At 38.7% G+C, this 19207-nt stretch overlaps 1 protein-coding gene across 4 annotated transcripts in view; it reads right to left on the reverse strand.

Annotated features, from left to right (window-relative positions):
* The window catches only part of XAF1 (XIAP associated factor 1), a 205061-nt gene that overhangs the window by 51735 nt on the left and 134119 nt on the right, over positions 1–19207 (reverse strand). For all 4 annotated transcript variants that reach the window (XM_044054244.1, XM_044054246.1, XM_044054245.1 and 1 more), the window contains exon 7: positions 5364–5777. In XM_044054244.1, the coding sequence (XP_043910179.1) occupies positions 5364–5777 (414 nt within the window). The remainder of the gene's footprint in view (positions 1–5363; positions 5778–19207) is intronic.

The raw sequence follows: 19207 nt of genomic DNA on the forward strand, positions 1-19207 counted from the left end.
GCAGACATGGTGTTGGGAAGGGAGACTGTGGGAGGGAAGGTGAGGTGTTTTGTGGACTAGAAGTGAGGTTGTTAAATTAGTGAAGGTCAGTAACATTGAGAAGCCCATTGCTTGGTGTTGTATGTAAATATTTTCTGGTCAGTTAAAAAAATGACTTCTAGCCAGACTTTTTGTGAGTTACATAGAGAGGGTTTTTTGGAAAATGATTTTATATCTCCTGAAAGCTTGTTTAACAAGGTTCCATAGTCTAGTGAAATAATTTTTTTCCTGGCTGGGGAGATGTTTTACTTCCATTTATGCCAGGCATCATCTCATTATTTTAAGAGATGCTTAAATTATTTCTTAAGCTAATCTATGGTATTGTGCTGAACATGTCTAGAGATTACTGGAAATAATTTGTTTTGAAAATTCTGTAATTTAACTGTTCGATTCTCAGTGGCTATATTTGTGTCTAGAGATGACAGAATGGGAGTCAAGTCTAGGGTTGAGAGGTTTGATTTAAGTTTGTAGATATTATTTATTCGGCTCATTACTGAAATGTCAGCACCCGAACTACCAAATGTTGACAAGCTGGAGAAAAAAAAGACCAAAAAGACAGGAGAGAAGTGAATTTTGAAAATTGATCTCATTAAAACTTCTTTTTGCGGTGGGGGGCTTGCCCCCCACACTCCACAAACTTATATATACCAACTCTGCGATCACTGTACCTCAGAGAAAAGGAAATACTCAGAAATAGCATCTTTGACTTAGTATATTTATATGTCCGATCTTTCAGCCATTTAGTCTTCGTATTTTTGGGACTCAATCTAGTGGGTTCTGAAATTTCAAATTGTTACCTATTTGTTGATTTAGGTTTATTTTTTCAGGTTTTATTTATTCATTTTGTTAATAGTCCCACTAGGACAGTGGCCTGTTTTCAAGTGAGACACAAGGTGGTAGTCATAACAACTAGGAGAAATTTGGCCACAACACCGAGGAACATCCCCTTCTCTTTTTCTACAAGTCCTGTGGGATATTTTAACAACTCGTGCAGATGGGACTGTGGTATAATGTCTCATCCTAAGGAATGAAAAATCCAAATGATCTAAAGGATACTAACACTGGAGGGGGAATAGACAGTGAGGTTCTCAGTTTTGAAGGTTACGGGGCAGTGGGCACTGAAGTTGGGTGGGTGTAAGCTGATGCTGGAGTGTCGGAAGTTATAAGCAAGTCAAGTGAGGAGAGATGATTTGAATGTGACTTTGGACATGTGGGATTTTTAATGATATGGATATCTGCAAGGAATTTATTGATGTCATTACAACTAAGTCCAAGACGGTTAAGGATGAAAGTGCCTAGACTAAGTGTGTTCTTAAGTCTGTTTATATTGGAAATTATGCTATGAATGAAAAACTGGAATTTTCTGATGGATGTAGCTGGTAGTAGATAGGCTACAGCAACAAAAGGGGTGTTGTTGGTAAATGGAATTTTTAGGTGTAAACAGTGGAGGTCAGAGTCAAAGTTAGAATCGGCTTGGTCATTAAAGGTGGGGTTTAAATAGCAGGAAATTATTTGGTAGCTGTGAGCCCTTTCCTCCTTGGAGAGCAAAAGAAACCATTTCAGCTTTCCTAAATCATCTACCTCAGGTAAATCCAGACCTTGAGGTATGCTTCATCTCTGCTTTGTGCAAATTTAGGACAAAATTGTGAATGTACTGGTGCATGGGCAGGTCTGAATTCACTTTTGAGAGAAGTGTTTTGCAGTCCTTCATGATGCCATATCTTTGTGAAAGACCAAATGCAGTTCCCTACACATTTAATCATTGATCAGTTTGTTTGTGTTGGTCTGTTTATTTTGTTCAAGCAAATAGGCTTGCCAAAATGGTACCTTCAGCCATAGCAATTTTATAAAAATGTAAAGAAGGTACCTAAAATTGCAAGCTCTGCATTTAATAAATAAATGCATTATTTTTTTACAATGATACAACAGTTTTTAAAGTGCACTTAATATTACAGGCTGGTTACAGTGTGCATGAAAAATAACGGTAGCATTATGACTTAAAGGAATGGTAGTTTACAACCTATTACTAGCAGGACTTCTGTGTGGAGTCTGCATGTCCTCCCCGCAGTCGAGTGATGTTACAGACATGCAGGTATGTGCGAACGTGAATGGGTGTGCCTTCTTTGAAGGTTGGGCATCAGGCTGGCAACTCGGCACCGTAAAAATCTACTGCCAATCATGAGCGGTCCGGTGTTCCGCTGTGGCAACCCCTAACCGGGAAAAGCCGAAAGTCTTTATTAGCAGGAACATAGATGCATGAGAAGTATGGTGAAATCAGTAGCAAAATATGTTTCTTAGTACTCAATGTCATGCGTTCTTAGGGACGCTTATTAAAACACAGATTACTGCAATGCTAGTGGTGAGATGAATTATGTACAATGATTTTAGCACACAGCTTCTTACAGCATTCTTAAGTGACATTAGTAATTCTGTTAGTAATGTATGTTGGTAAATTATTTCAAATTTAGGGCCTGATATGGAGAATCATTGGATGAACAGGTCAGCTGGTGGAAATGGATCGATAGTAATAACTGGCTGATGAGGACCTGCAGCTTCAAATTCTTTAAGAAGTAATGGCCACCAGAAAAAGCCTTTCCAAGAAATTAGTTTTAACGTCATGACCACAGGGATTTAAAGGAGGAACAGAATACAATCTCACCCAGAGTGCCAAGGTTATGACCGCTTGTACCCTCATCATGGTCAAGAATGGCCAGCAGTGAAGAGCATCAACATCAGAGTCCAGAATAAATATGTTCTGGAGTCAGATTATGCTGAAAATTACATTATGAATGAGGGACTGAAATTTTCTGATGGATGTAAGTGGCACTAGGCAGGTTACACAACAAAATGGGGGTTGTTGTTGGTACATTTTATAACATGATTATGGCTGAAAAAGGTACTGTTTTGACAAGCCTATTTTCTTGAATAAAATACACAATCACATGAAATAACATCATGAAGAATTTCTCAAAAAATTTATAAATCACTCTCAGGGACTGCACACCCACAAGTACCACTGAAAGGACACTACTAGGGAGCAATTTGAAACAGATGCCAGTTGTCCAGCTTTGAACACCTGGTTAACCATCTCCTGCTAGCTAGACAGTACCTTGATAAACAGACATACTTTTAAGGAATTCTGGGAGGGAGAATGCAGATGGGGGCCAGAAAGCAGGCCATAGAGAATGTAATTAGCTTCAGCGCTTCTCCAAAGGAGGGCAATCCAGCAGATCCAGAGTAAGGAGAAGACTTGCTATTCTTGTCCATCACTGAGTAGGCAGCCTGCAAATCCCAAGCTTTTTATGACAGCATGACTAGGAGGAAGTCTCTTGCCCCCACCAGCTCCATGAGTCAGCTGACACACCATCTTACACTGGAGACGGTGTATGCACAGAACATAACGCGATAGGAATTCAGTGCCTACAAATACTTCTGCTGAAAGCAGCACAGACAAGAGATGTCGACACTTTTTTTTTTTTGCCAGGCATCAAACAGTGTCATCCTGTACTCATACATCAAGCTTCTTTCAGATAAGGAAGGGGAGACCTTGGCTTCAATCATCTCCAACTTCAGACAGAATAATAGCAGACAACATTTGTCAGGATCAGGTCAGTCAGCTTTGAGCTTTGGTAAATCACCAGGGGCTCAACAGTGACGATTTCCTAAATACCCCCCCCCCCCAAGTGGTGGGAAGGAGGAAACTCCCTCATAATCTAGTTGGCGTGGACTAGACCTTACTAGTCAAGGAAAAACTCAACTCTAGTGGAGTCCAAAATACAGTTTTAAGAATGGACTTTAGCAAACGTCAGCTGTAGCCTCTCCACTAAACACTGATCCTTGCGACAGTACTATCTGTGACCTGGAGCTATGCATGAGACCCACAAACTAATCAACATGCAGAGAAATCTCAGCCACCTCCATCTTTCTGGACGCAAGCTAACCCACAAGATTTTCTCTCTGATGTGTGCAGATGGAAGGGTTTAACTGCTGGCACTTAAAGCAGCACTTTACATTGCATTCTTACTTAAAGCAATAAAGGCAGTGCCTGTGGGACTATTGATTTCTAATTTTACAACCACTGGGTGACTTTGTAGGTTTGTTTTCTAGGCATGAAATGTGGGAATTTTCCCTAGGCATGCATCAGACTCAAGCAGCAGAAAAGAAATGGTGGGCTCAGAAGCTAGTTAGGTTTGCGAAAGCAATATTTGACATCTCCATCAGTGCCAGCACTGAATACGTACTACCTCTAAACACAGTAGCTTCCAAGAAAAAAAGTGTTATACTGTGACAGACTGGAGTAGACAAAACCAATTACAGGCCTGTCCAGGAGTGCCTCCCATTTAAGATACATTTCTTCACAATATTAACAATGAATTAAACAGCAGCTAATGCAAAATGCTTATCCACAAAAGGCAAATGACTAATGGGTAGGATAACACCATAACATCTTAGATCACTTTATGTTGAAGGCAAGCATGTGTTGGATGGGCCTGATTAACACATGGGAGGTAAGCTATTTGGGAAGGCAAACCAACAGTATGATGAACATAATGCATTGAGGATTAAAAACATGATGCATGGGGGGATCAGTGGATCACCTAGGCACCTGGGAACCCTTTACATTTCGGTTAAGCACTACAGGTATATATCACTAGGTACCAACATAATGGCAAACCTGAAATCAGGTGATAAGGTGAGCAAAGTTGCACTAAAGCGCTCCATACAATATTCACAAACTTGTACTCAAGAGCTCCATGAAATTCTCAAACCCAGAAGGACAGTGCATCAGATGCCTACTCTGCTCATTTACATGAACCCTTTAAAAGCTGCACAAAGTACCATATGCACAGGATGGTCCAAAACTTAAGTTGACACCCCACCACCACAACCTTATACACAAATGAACAATACAGATATACTTCTTGACTATGTAACTTATTCTCAGGCCTCAAATTTCACTTCTCCACCATGCCTGAAACAGTATTACATCTCAGGTCTCAAATAATTAGGGAGAAGCTCCTCCTACAGAACATAAGAGCAAGCTAGATGCAAGTGCTCATTGTAAACCAGTCCAAGCTCCTTTACACAGTTAAAGGCTTAGAATGAATATGGATAGTAGCCTATGTTCTTAAACTACACTAAGAGATCCTGAAGCATCATACAGTTTTTCTTCAAATTGAAATAAAACGATCTGAAGTTTTCCCTCAAGAATTTACATGTGTTAAATGAAAATACAGAACTAAGCTCTAAATTCTAAGTATCAAAGCAGGCAGAGAGTTTTTCCTGGTAAGGGTATGACAGAACCAATAAATGTGAGACAGTACCTCATGCTCTTTAAGGGTTTGTCTGGGAAGCATAATGTTGCATTGAGAGCAAACCCCAAATTCATCATTTGATTCTTTTTCTATTCGTGGGACTCTTCTTGATGAAAAAGTATGAGATAACTGCTTCTCTTTATCACTTCTGTTGGATTTAACCTTAGATTCTTTTGCAGTCATTGAAGGATTCAGAGAATTTCTAGATGAAAAAGAAAATTCCTTAACGTTGGAGTTCCTGGATTTAAAAGGAAAGTTTTTGACCTCACTTGTGTTAGTTCCACAATATTCCCATGTTTTATCAAATGAATGAAAGGAAAATGGCAGTTCAGATGGCACAGCTGATGGATGCTTCTTCATCAAGCTTCTGTTTGGATTTGAATGTGAACCTCTAACATACTGGAACAAAGGATTGCATAAATCCTGCATTAAAAAAAAAAAAAAAAGAAAAAGAAACTTACTGCAAATGCTTAATAAAGAAACACAAAACAATAAGCACTGTAAAACACTCAGCTCTATATTAGATAAGCAAGTTAGTTAAGCAAGATTATTAAAGTCAGTAAGGTGTTTGAAACAATCTGACATTCCTATACTGAACTCTGGAGCCTTCAACATGTGAACCAACACAGTAACAGCATATCCAGTTTTACATATACACTCAGTTGCACATTAAGAAAACTTATTTGGTCAGACTATGCATCAGGACAGTCATCTATGGAAATCCTGTGAAATATCTTAACAGAGAAAACTTGGTATCTTGTTACAGATCAACTAATACATACATTCTTAACTGAAAGCAGTATATGGTACTACAAGAAATTAAATTTCTATGCAAATATTAATGCAGAATGGATCACTTCATCAAGTGCACAGGGATAAAGTCCTGACTGTAGCTCAGGCACCCCAAGAACTATTAAGGACTCTTGTGTCTGTTGGAGCTGGTATGGGTGGGAAATACAAGTGATAAAGTGATAGCACCTACGTCTCTAATGCAAACAGCTAAACTGCAAGTGGTCCCATGCTTACACTTATTAAGGGTGTCAGAACTTGTCAGATATTCAGGATGCATGACTAGGCTTAAAAAGGCCCTTGTGGTTGTTAGCCTAGTAAATACCTATGAACCTATAAACCTTAAGCTACTAATACCTTTCCTGGGGAAGGGATGAGACTGATATGCTGCCATAAAATTGAGCTGCTCTTGGTAGTTATGGTGAGGAGACCAGGACTCACAGCATTGGTCAGGTTTGTCTTGTGAGTGGATTTGGACTCAAGTTATTGCCTCAGGGAGGAAGAGGATGGGGCTCCCAGACAGCACCTTATAATAGGCAATACCTTAGGTACTGAAATACTAGCATGCAAAGGAAGGAAAGTTACTACTAAGCTTACAGAGTACATTTATGGCAGCTCTCTTCTCTCCCCTCCTTCCTGTGACTTTCACTATGCCAGTTTGGGAAGGTTGGTAATCCTGCACATCACTGACACAACCAGAAGAGATAGGGCTCACTAGAGGGGAATCAGGATTATGGGAGGATACCATACTCCACAGAGGGTACAACACCTGCCAAGTAAAAAATATATATATATATTAATGACCTTGGGAAAGTCCAAGTAGGCATTCTGAAGTAATGTCCCTTATCCACGACCTCAGTAATCCTTTACAAGAATTCAACCCATTTCAGCAGGCATAATCTACCTTTTACAAAGCTGAATGGGTGTGCATCCCTTTACATAATTTACCTATACCATTCTTTAGTAGTTCAGCTACAATATGTGTTTCACATACTTGCAAGTACTACTACTGAGACTAGAAGGCTTGTAATTATGAAGGTCAGTAGAGTGATCACTTTAATGTAGGAGCACCACAACAGCTGTTCTCCACACTTTGGGAATGTAACCAATGGAGAAACTCTGGATGAAGTGTTGATAGAGGAGTTTTGCTTGGTGGGATTCAGCACTTCTCATAACACACCTATGAAAATTGTCAAAACCCGTGGAGCTTGACTTGGAAGATTATATAAATGATCAGTGTCCTTGTGGTTAGAGAAGAATGTATTGTTAGAGAAGTTCAGTAAAGAACTGTTGGTTTCTTCTAAGCTTCCTAATATAGCATAATGGTTGCATTTTGAATTAGTTAGACCCCTACATTCACAGTCATACTTGCACTTCCTAATGGTAGATTTGAGGGACTTTACTTACCAGTTTGAAATCCCACTCATAATGATGAAATGTACATCTTTTTCAGATGGCCATTACTCAAAAGAACAATGGATCAAGCTCTAGAACTGATAAAATACATATGACAACTGATTATGCATATTTAGTAGCAAGGATTTCAATATATTCAATAATATCTGATTATATCCCTTTGGAGTGTCATTTGTGAACTATTATGCCTTTTAATTCAGAGTGCCACTGTGGTACTCTGTAAATATGTATAAAAAGCAAGCTAAGTTTTGTTGTGTATTTTGTGTGTAATAATTAAACTGTGTTACAAGGTCTTCTTTACTGTACTCTAAATGTTTACCTTAATCAGTCTTTTCACTATACATGTATGTTCCTCAAATCTTGTATTGTACCACTGCTTTTGCAATGCCATGTTGCCTTCTCTATTGTCTCCTGTAAGACCAAAGCTTTGGCTGAAATGAGTCCCTAATGGATCAACACACTACCCCAGCCAACAACATATATTAAGTTAAAATATTATTGAAAAATGGAGAACTTTGACTTCAGCTTAAGATGGGAGCCGTTTAACAAATCTCAGTTAACAGTCCACCCCTTCCTCATCCCAATTTTTTACTAAAACCACTACTGGCGATAATTATGAATAGAAGAAAACCCATGGATGATGATTGATTGATGATGATGATTGATGATGATGATTGATGATGATGAATGTCATCAACACCATCATAATCATAATCAACATCGCCACCATCACAAACCCCCTTTTCCCATTTTTTTTTTTTAACATGGGGCTGGGGTGTCATGTCAATTGCCATCTCTCTCTAGTCAATGTCACACTCCTGCCTTCTTTGATAATAATGTCTGACTGTCACAGGTCTTCCCTAACACGTTTGCTGGATGCCCTAATTTCCTCTTGCCATCTTCCTGCGTCTCAAATCATCTTCACTAGATTGTCTTCTGCTTTTCTGTACATATGCCCAAACCACTGTAGTCTGTTCTCTGACCTTTTCTGGAACTGGACCTACTTTGGCTTCCACAGATAACAACTGGTTACTGTCCTGCATCATAGATGGCAAAAAGCACATAAAACATGAGCCTGATGTATCCAATCAGACCCATTAGAATTGGCCTGGCATCAAAACTTGACCACCCAAGGACAGTCATCACTTGTAACACCACACCTGACACTGTCATAGCTGTTGTTTATACAATGGGTTTTTTTTCCTACATGGGTAAGTGTCTAGACCTGGCTATGCCTACTTGAGCCAAATATAATGGCAAGTTTAAAAACAAGCCACCCTGGTGGCCCACCTGCTCAAACTCTAGAACAAAAGGAAAAAACTTCTTAAATCTTAACACACCTCATATTAAAAACTGTATCATGAAAAATAATAAAGAAATAAAAAAAGTTATCAGAGCTTATAAACCATGCTATAAGTGTAAATTAGCTTCTGAACCAATGATACAAGCCCTTCTTTAGTTATTTAGGAAACTAACACCCAACAGTGCTGTGAACTTAACCAAACTGGTACCACCTATTAAGAACTAGTAGATAAGGCAAATATACTAGCAGACAGATTTACTGCAAACTTTACCAGTAATGCAACTAACTTAATTCCACACATTCCTGAATCCCTTACACCTCCTAAGATCACAAAGAAACACATACAAAAGGTGTTCTCTAAGACCAACGGTACTATTTCCATGGGGCCTGATATCATATTTCTTAGCCTCCCAGCTTTCAAAATCATATCAGTGGCCTTCAAAAATAATACCAGGTATTCCAAAGTCATAGCTCTCAAAAGTTACATATGCATAAATTTGAGTTTCTGTGGGGTAGGGCTCAACAGTGTAAATTTACTGTTTTCCCATGTGCAACCTATAAAATTAGGACTACTGTGGTGCTAATACCTGCATAGCTGTACCAGAAAAAATGCATCCTTACTGTACTGCAAAAGCATACACATGCCTGTTTTCTTGACTTGCTGTACATGCCAGTCATAAATATAGCTTAGTTGCCAGAATTAATATAAACTTTGAATATATTTACTTGTCCAGAACATTGATGTAGAACTTGTAAGCATCCATTTATGTTACAGGTAAATGAATAAAATCATAGAAGACATCTCAGCCAAGAACTAAACCAGAGATCCAACCATTTCTAATGAAGCAAACAGCTTAAAATTATCTGGGACATTTTAGTCTGATTCTGTCTGCCCCCCCCCCCCCCCAAAAAAATAATTTCTCATTTTAGTTCCATATGATACACCAGGCCTATTACAGCAGCATTCCAAAACTCTCCTGCCACGTGACCAAAATATTATCTATAAATGTTTCTATTTTTTTCATGTTTAATTTTCACAGCCCTGTGTCCTTCCTGCTCTCCAGGACAATATAAAACCTTTGCAGTATATAATTGCTCACACACACACGCACGCAGACACAGACACACACACACACGCACACACACATGCACACACACGACCATCAATTACAGCCATGTATGTGACTATACATACATACAACTGTTTCAAGCACAGGCATTAAAGCCCTTCTAGCTTGCAAATATGCCAAAACACTTGTTCCCATAATAAATGCCCAGGCTGTTATTAAAAATATCTAAACTAGTGCTTGCTTTAATTTAATTTGGTAGTCTGTTCCAAGCATCAGCTACTCTGTCAGAGAACCAATTAGTACACTTCTCACTCCTATAGAATCTTCTACATAGGTTATCTGAGGATTCTCTAGTACTTTTTGATAACCCCAAACATTCCCAGAGGTAGTTGTTCTTAAATGCCCTATATACCTGAATAAGATCTCCTCTTAAATATCTGAAGGAGACACTGTACAAGTTCAGATATTTTAGTCTTTCATAATAACTTAGATTTTGACATCCATGGATGCCCTCAGTATATTTCTGCTGTAGTCTTTCCAGTTTATTCATGATGGTTTTCCTACAGTGTTTCCATATTGCTATTCCATACTCAAGTTTGGGTCTAATGCAACTATCAAACAATTACTTCATTATGTTTGATTTCCTAGACTTTATAAATCTTTTATACAACTTATAGTTCTATAACTATCATTAGCCAACTGGTTATAATTAAAAAATTGATTATGTGCACCTCAGATGTCTGTCCGTCTGTGATCAAAGAATGAACAAATACATAAATACTGGCCAAATATATTTCATCTTGCTGATGGCAGACCCATACAGTGCAATACACTGCAAATGCACCTCATGTCCTCTCAACCACTTAGCTTAAGAATCAGGAGCAAAGACCCAAAATCAAGAGGAGATTTTATATATTGCTCTTATGTAGAAAGTTGTCATTATAACAAGTTTTGTATTAGCAAGTATTTTCTGAAATACATGAAGTTGGACACTCACATCTGTCATTATATTTTGAAAGAAAACAACAACAACTTGCTGGGAAACCCCAACTTTTAAGAGGCTGAGATCTTATGAGGTAAAATCAGGGACAGTTAAGAGCTATACCCCCTGCAAAACACACACGCACACGTTGCTTTTACCTACACAAAATATCCATTAATAAATAAGCATTGTTAAATGAGTAGCTTGGTTGCAAAAATATCGTTACACAAAAAAATTGTGTGTGTGTGTGTATATATATATATATATATATATATATATATATATATATATATATATATATATATGAGCCAGGACATTATTGAAAAAGACAAGAAAATATGTATTTTTATTGTAAAAAAAGAAAAAAATATATACAGCTGAATTCATTATACAGCCGAATTCATTAACAAGCTACACTAAGTGCAGCTATCACTTATGCAGCATGTTAGTGTGATATTCTGTATTCACTAAATGGCTCTACACTAACACTAAATAAAGGTAAACAGCAGAATGTGCCAATGAAAGCACAAGTAGCCAAATTATGTGCCAATTAACCAATCCGACATGGTGGAGTTACTCAGAAAGCTATAAAGCAATTGTGTACACTCAGTGTAGCTATTTGCTATGAAATCCCAAACTCTTTGGATTACAGCTATGACAACACTTAGAAAAACATGTTAGCCTTTGCCACTGCCATAAGAAAGATGCATTTGCAAGAGGCTTGAATTAAAGTTGCTGCTGCTGCTGTTGCCAGACCTCTGCCAAGGAGGAAGGTTTTATACCCTGTTGACTTATTATGGACTGCATGACAGAGACAATTGTACAGCAAAACCAAGTAGACAGGGAAACATTTTAGTAAATACACAACCTCTTCCACCCACATCTGAGGACCAAGGAAAGTGTGGAACCTGTTTTGGGGGGGGGGGTAACTGATTAGTTCCATATGCATGCAGTTATATGTCTCTAACATGAGACATATATCCTGTGTACAGTAATGTCAAGACTACTGTATGACTAATATCTGCAATAGCTACCCATGGACTTTGCACAAAAATATGCGTCAAGCATTTTACTTTCAAATACATATATGGAACTGTAACTACATTAAAAATGTGCAAAAGCCAGTGTACAATCCCGATCACTGGCACAGGGTGGTGGTCAGGGAGGGAACAGGATGGCAAGCCTAACACTAAAGAAATTAATGCAAATTATGGAATTGCATTTCCTACTTGAAAGTTCTGCAGTATACCCACTGGTGTTGTTTTCCTTGTCAGAACCAACACCAATGTACAAAATAAGTAAAAAATTAAAGCTCCATATTAGTACACAAGTAAATGCAGCCCCCTCCCCCACAACATAGTAAACAAGTATACAAATCATGTAAGGAGGTCAACAGCTGTTTAACAAAGTTGTACAATGCCACATTAACCAAAGCAAAGTACACTTTTCCAGTACAAATGGGTAAAAGTGTTCTTGGATGTCTACTTATGTGGAGGATGGTCAGTTATACATCATAAGCTTAACACATTTGCGGGCTACAAAGGACAGACCCCTGACCTTGCTAGAAAGTGATACAACACTCTTCTGAAATAACTTGCAAGATGGGTATACAAAATTCATCACAACTTTTGTAATGTAACAAATAACTGATATACATGCCTATACCACCAGCAAGGGACAAACAGTGCATACACTGCACTATGGGTATATTGTGACATGGAGTCACATCACTAAGGTTGAAATACAGTATTTTGTATAAAAAAATAAAAACAGCATGTTACCGTTGTATCAAGTTATCTGGGACACTAGAAGCATGTTTTGCAAACAATTAGCAGCATGCAGATTGCTGGATAAACAGTCTCTCCTACCACAATACTCATTTCCTTGCCTATATGACTACCTTGATTTAGCACAGATTCAGCTCTGTGAGCACAGAGAATATGCAAATGAAGTGCAGATTTTAGAATCCATGGATGATAAATGCAGTGAATTTAAACATGGTGTAAGGACCTACATCACTGCAAGGACAAGCACTGTGAAGTGTTACCTGCTAAGTATTTGCAAGTGCAAATGATTACTCTGACTGCAGTTATCATTGTGGGTCAGGAAAAAATATTGTCAAGAATTTTTTCTGAATACCATTGACTGCCTTAGACAGGAATATTCATAACATTGATATGAATAGTTTATGACAGCACTTCCTGCCTTTGAATACAATTTCATCTACAAGTCTAAGGAAGTAGATTCCTCATTGAAACATGTATCATCTACAAGACAAAGTAAATATCAGTCTTGTTAGTGAAGTACAGATCTTTGAAGAACATTAACAGAATAAAGGCAAAGAGGTACAGTGTTCAAATATTTTATTTTATATTGTGTGAGGAAAGATTAGGTGCCCTGTTGCCGGTATCACAACCATCAACACATCTAATTGCAAATTACACAGAACAAAGGGCAGGAATTTATTTTTCAGTTACATCTGTAATGTCAATTGATCCTATGTCACATGTTGAATATAGGTAACTTTTTTTCACAGTATAATGTGGGTGGCACATAGTGATAAGAATCTGAACTTGTCTTGTGAATGACCTGGTGTCCTGGGGTTCTAATCCAGATATGGCTGTGCTTGTGTGAAAACTGAGATGTTTAATGAGCAAATGTTTATGCTGAAACACAACCACGCTGAGGACATATCAAAAGTATACATTTTAACTACTTGTTTCATAAAGTTTCCTCTATTTTAGTAACTTTTTTCCTCTTCTGAGTCTAAGAGCCGTTTGGCATTGCACACTCTAGACTGGCAGTTGTCCCCAGCAGTGAACTACAGTTCACTGCCTAAGAAAAAGTGAACAATTTAATTTAATTTAGGCTGCCTTCTGTAGCCCAAACAAGCCTGGCACAGTACACAGATGTCAGCACTGTGGATAGCACTCAGTGAAGAAAATGCATCTATTAGGTAACTTTCTCTCTAGCAAAATGTTTAAATGCAGTGATCTTATGAACAAAATAGCTGACACTGGCTTTGAATTCAGTTAAGTGATCATTTTAAAGAGGTGTGGTCTGAATGCATATTATACACATTTTGTAACAACTGTGTTGCTAATTGAAAATTAACCATGCCCAATATTGCTAGCAACGTGAACGGTTACATATCCTTTTTAAAATTATTTGCCAGAACCTAGAGTCCTGATAACATGTGCCAAAAATTAAAGTTCAGATAAGTCAAGGAAATGTGAGAAGAATGAATGTGACACTGTAATGCAGTTCTTTTTGTCAGTGTTAGCTATACCTTATGCTTAAATTAAGCTTTTCTTTCAGATTTTTTTGTCTGACAAGTTTTTTTTTCTCTAATGCATTTTGAATTTGCTTTTCACTCGGCAGCATGCAAACTAGTTTTACTTCCTAAGGAAAAATATGAACATTTTAATTTAGGGAGCCTTGTCTAGTAAAAACAAGCCTGGCAGCAGTGCATGGCTGTCAGCACTATGGATAGCAGCCTGGATAATACTCAATAAATAAATTCAACCTGTAAGGTTACCATCTCTGTGGCACAAGGTATAAGAAGAGTGAATTGAGACACATAAGACAGGTGATACAGGGTTACAATCCAGCTAATTTTACAGAGGGGGGGTCAGAACACATATTTACACACATTTGTTGATCACTGTGTTGTGTAAAACTCAAATATTCTCAGTATTGCGAATAGCATATGAGCATTTATCTACTTTCACATTGTCATTATCTACAAGTCTGATAATGAGTACCACAAAGTGCATTTCTGATGTTACAAGGAGATGTGAAGAGGATGAAAGTGTTACTTGAATGCGCTTTTTGCTCTGGTCATGGGTAGACCTAATCACTGACTGAACTAATTTCAGTGACATTTTTTTAATGTATTTTGCATTTGCACTCTGATTGGCAGTGCACATAATTCACTGCCCAAGGAAAAAAAGTGAAAAATTTGATTTAGGTGGCATTCTGTAGCACAAACAAGCCCGGCAGCAGTCAGCACTCTGGAAAGTGCTCAGTGAATAAATTCAACCTATCAGGTACCCTCTCCCTGTGATAAAAGGTGCAAGTGCAGTGCTCATAAAACCAAAGACAGTTGGTGCAGACTTCAAATCCAGTCTACAGATACTTTTACAGGGGGGGGGGGTCATAATGCCATTTGTCACCACATTTTGCACAGGAGTGTCACAATAAATGCACCTCATTATCATAACTCTATTTACTGCAAGAAATGTGTCATTACTGCTTGCTAGAGAAGCTGAATATAATGTATGTAAATTATGTAAAACATGATATGGATATTTAATATCAAATACATGGATAGGTATGATATTCACAATATTTTGGTTGTAATTATTGATTTCTCACACATAAGTATGTGCATTTATGACAGCTATGTGCTATGAAGTACGCGTGTAACCTAACCCACCATGCCTTATTCACATTATGCAATGGCATGTATCAGAGATAGATATAAACACAAACAACTTACCGCCTACTCAGAGGCGATCTATACCTGACGTACAAAACCATGTCAAACCCAGAATTAATGGACATACTCCACCTCAAAAAATCCAAGTCCCTTAGAGCTACAAGCTCCAGGGACCTAAACCTCAGCACAAAAATAAATAGGACATGCTGGAGGGACAGATTCATTTCCCAGAGGCTCCCCTCAATCTGGAATAGAATCCCAATTCATGTTAGACATAGCCCCTCGCTGACCCTCTTCAAGCGAAATTTGGACGCGTGGATGGGAAATCACAAATTCACCCCTGGGATCTCTCCTGTGTCCCTGCTAGACAGAGGCCCAGTAAACTAATCTTAAAAGGGTACCTTCTGTGACCTACTTTACAGAGGCACAGTAGGCTAATCTAATAAGGAGGCGGAAGCCAAATACACTCTGGCTAGGCTTATAAATGCCCTAGGGCAGATAGCCTAGTATCTACCTATGAACAATGCCTTTCACATAGAAATGTAGTCCCATGACTAAGTCAAGTCACGATATACAGGCATCTCTTCATTATTTCTACATTGAGTCTTACATCACTATGCCTCAAGTGACCATCTTAACAAGCAAGTTCTCCTATGACAGTGACAGTTAACCAGCAAAGTTTAACATTTTTTTTTTTTTTTTATTGGATTCAATTCCCAGGGGGTACTACTCAATCTTACCAGTGTATCTCTGAAGTCATACCATTTTTCATCCAAACAGCCATGATCATAACCAATGACATAAAGCACATCAGGGTTTAATACTGAAACATGTGTCAATAGTGTGAACACTTGCCCCAGTGTCATTTTCCCTGCTTCGTGATATACTACTTGCCAATGTAGCTGGCTATTCTTCCACTTGTGCAAATGAAGTTGGCAAGGCTTTGCACCTTTGTGTGCAAGTTGTTACATGCAAGATCTGAGCTGGTGCCGCTGTAGACGCACATTACTCTCTTCACTGCTGCAGACATGGCTGGCGATAGGAGAGATGGTGTTCCATTTTAGAGCACAGATGGTGGGGTGTTGAGGAGTCCAGAATGTTTGTGCCACTCCTTGTGAAGCTCTACAGCTGGAGGCTACTGTAGGGGGAATATACCGGGTCTCAGTATAAGACTAAGGCTTGGAATAATTTGGCCAAGGCTTTCTCTAGTGCAAATGGCATCCCACACACTAGGGAGCAATGTTGTCACTACTGCAGGATGTAAAGTGGTTCAACAGGGACCTTGTTAGTAGATAGGAGGATAAATGTAAGACTGCAAACACCCCTCAGCTGTGTAGGTATACTGACCCATTACTGACCCATAACTTCTCTATGATATTGGCATTAGTTATACAGCCAGTGCAGTTATTCATTACCCTTTCATATATGTTTCTACTATACAGCTGTAGCAGAGATTGCAGGAAGCTGAGAGGCATATCAGAAAAGATTAACTCACTTCAGAGATTCACAGGGTAAGTATGCATATATTCTGCTTGCAAGGCAGAAAAGTATTCTCAGCCCATGACTGCACATCTTCTTAACCAGGCATATTGTAACTTTAACATCAAGCATACAAGTCTTCTCCAGTAGCTCCTGGTTATTGTATTAGGCAAGGAATACATCAGCAAATTAACTGCATGTGGGTTCAATACCCATAAACAGATATTTTTTTTTCAGGCTACTATTTGTAAGATATTTTAACTTCAATACTGCACAGAAGTCGCAATTCAATATTTGCAACTACAGGTATTACCTTAGAAAGCAGAAATCTGATATGGCACAAGGAAATACATGATTGTATTGGTCATATTGTACCATTTTGATTGATTTTATGGCACATTAATGCTTTCCCATCATATTTGTATGTGGCCAAGGTATACTTGTGTGTTTATTATTGTTTTAAGCACTGAAATACTTAAGTAATGCAACATGCCATTGATCTAACTCTCTCATATTCTTTTTTGGTCTCCATCCTTTATCTTCGCTTTTTATTTTTTTTAATACACTGCTGCTGAAAACAAACTGATCATCAGCACAGGTATGCAGACTGAACACTGGAGTTCAGCCCTCCATACCTCCACAGATGGCAGCATCACCACCATAGGCAGCACAGACAGCTAGCAGAAGTGGGTCACTTCCCATCAGCACTGCCTCCACAACTCCTGCTCTACTTTCTCCACCTGCGTCAGGCAGCTCTGCCCTAACTGCTGATGCAGTGGTAACCTCCAGGAGCAGCAGTACTGGAGGTGGTGATTTTGTCACCATTCAGGAGCTGATACGGCTAGTGGAGGACATGATAGAGAGGGGCCTCAATGCTCCAATCAGCACACTTGAAAAGGTCCTATATTGTATTTCCAGAATAATACCAAGCCCAGTAATGACCCAGGCAGCTGACACATGAGACAATGGTGATGGTTCTGAGGTTGAGGAGTACATTCTCACAGTTCTCAAGCTGGATGTGGATGCACCTCGAAAGTACCGTACCTATCCTCAATCATGGTGTCCCCCAATTTTTTGCATTCATCACCATCCCTGTTCATCTTGTATTTCCTGTACGTCTGCACCTGCTACCTAACCTACTCTACCTACCTCACCCTCGCATTCCTAGACACCTTCTCAAATATTCCTCTCTTTCCAAAACAAAAAAAATGGGCACCTCTCCCAGAAAAAGAATTATGTCCTATACATAAAACTTTCCACCTCACCTACATGTCATCTTGGCGCAATTGATTTGGTCCAATTGGCTATACAACATTAATCTGTTATTGTTATCCATCCCAGGTGTGCTGACTCTCCGAAGTCATGACATTGTTTGCACAATTCTACATTCATGTTGTGAACAAGTGGATAGCTATGGTGCTCTCGCACTACCCTCCTGCAAATGCCTGTATTCTTTCCTGTGTGTCCTAACCTCTGCTCACCACCATCACCACTGTCCCATCAACCCCCTTTTTAACATTTAAACTGATCAGAAAAACAAAATCACACACAACACACTTGGCCTGAAATGGCCCATGGAAAAACTTTCAATTCTGTTCTCAGCATTTGAATGGAGGGTGGCTTAGCACACCACGGCTAAACCAACCTCTCTGCAAATGCTGAGTGCAACAGCACTGCATTACAGTAAATGCTGTTCAACTTTCTATTGCAAAAGCTGAAGATTCTATTTCAACCACAGCTGTCTGGTTACTTTCAAGCAAATGTGCTTAAATCCACTGTGTTGTGGGAACACAGAGTAAAGCTAGAGTACAGGCATTAATGTGAAAGTTACTATAAAAGTTTTTAGGCTGCTGGATGTAATGAATTAGAAATTTATATCTGGCATATTGAGATAATTTCCCTGTTTACAGACCGATGTTTCTACTTAATATTATGGATTCAATTAAAACTGGAGATGAAATTATTTCATGACTTTTTATATTCATATCATACAGTTAACTCCATTTTTAACATTTGAATAGTGTAGTAAGATATCATTTGCAAAAACACTGTAGCCGACAGCGACTTAATAAGCCACCCGTATCTTGTTTATGTCTTAATGCTGACTGCACAGTCCTACCCCCTTCTTGCACACTTTATTGTACAGAGCATGACAGATTAATAATGAAGAAATAAGTGGGAGTAATACACCATACAGAGGGTCCTACATGCCCCACAAAAATACTGCTGCTATTCCTCTCTCCATTTACCCGTTCTGCTCCAAGTTGTCACTGCCCTTCAATTGTATGATCTAAAGTGTGTCAAGTTGGAGTTCCTTACTGGCATGACAAGATAATGCTCACATCTAGTAACAGATTTTTGCATACTTTCAAT

The sequence above is a fragment of the Protopterus annectens genome, chromosome 13.part0 (assembly GCF_019279795.1).
Source record: "Protopterus annectens isolate FY-2018-M chromosome 13.part0, PAN1.0, whole genome shotgun sequence".
Classification (NCBI taxonomy): domain Eukaryota; kingdom Metazoa; phylum Chordata; order Ceratodontiformes; family Protopteridae; genus Protopterus; species Protopterus annectens.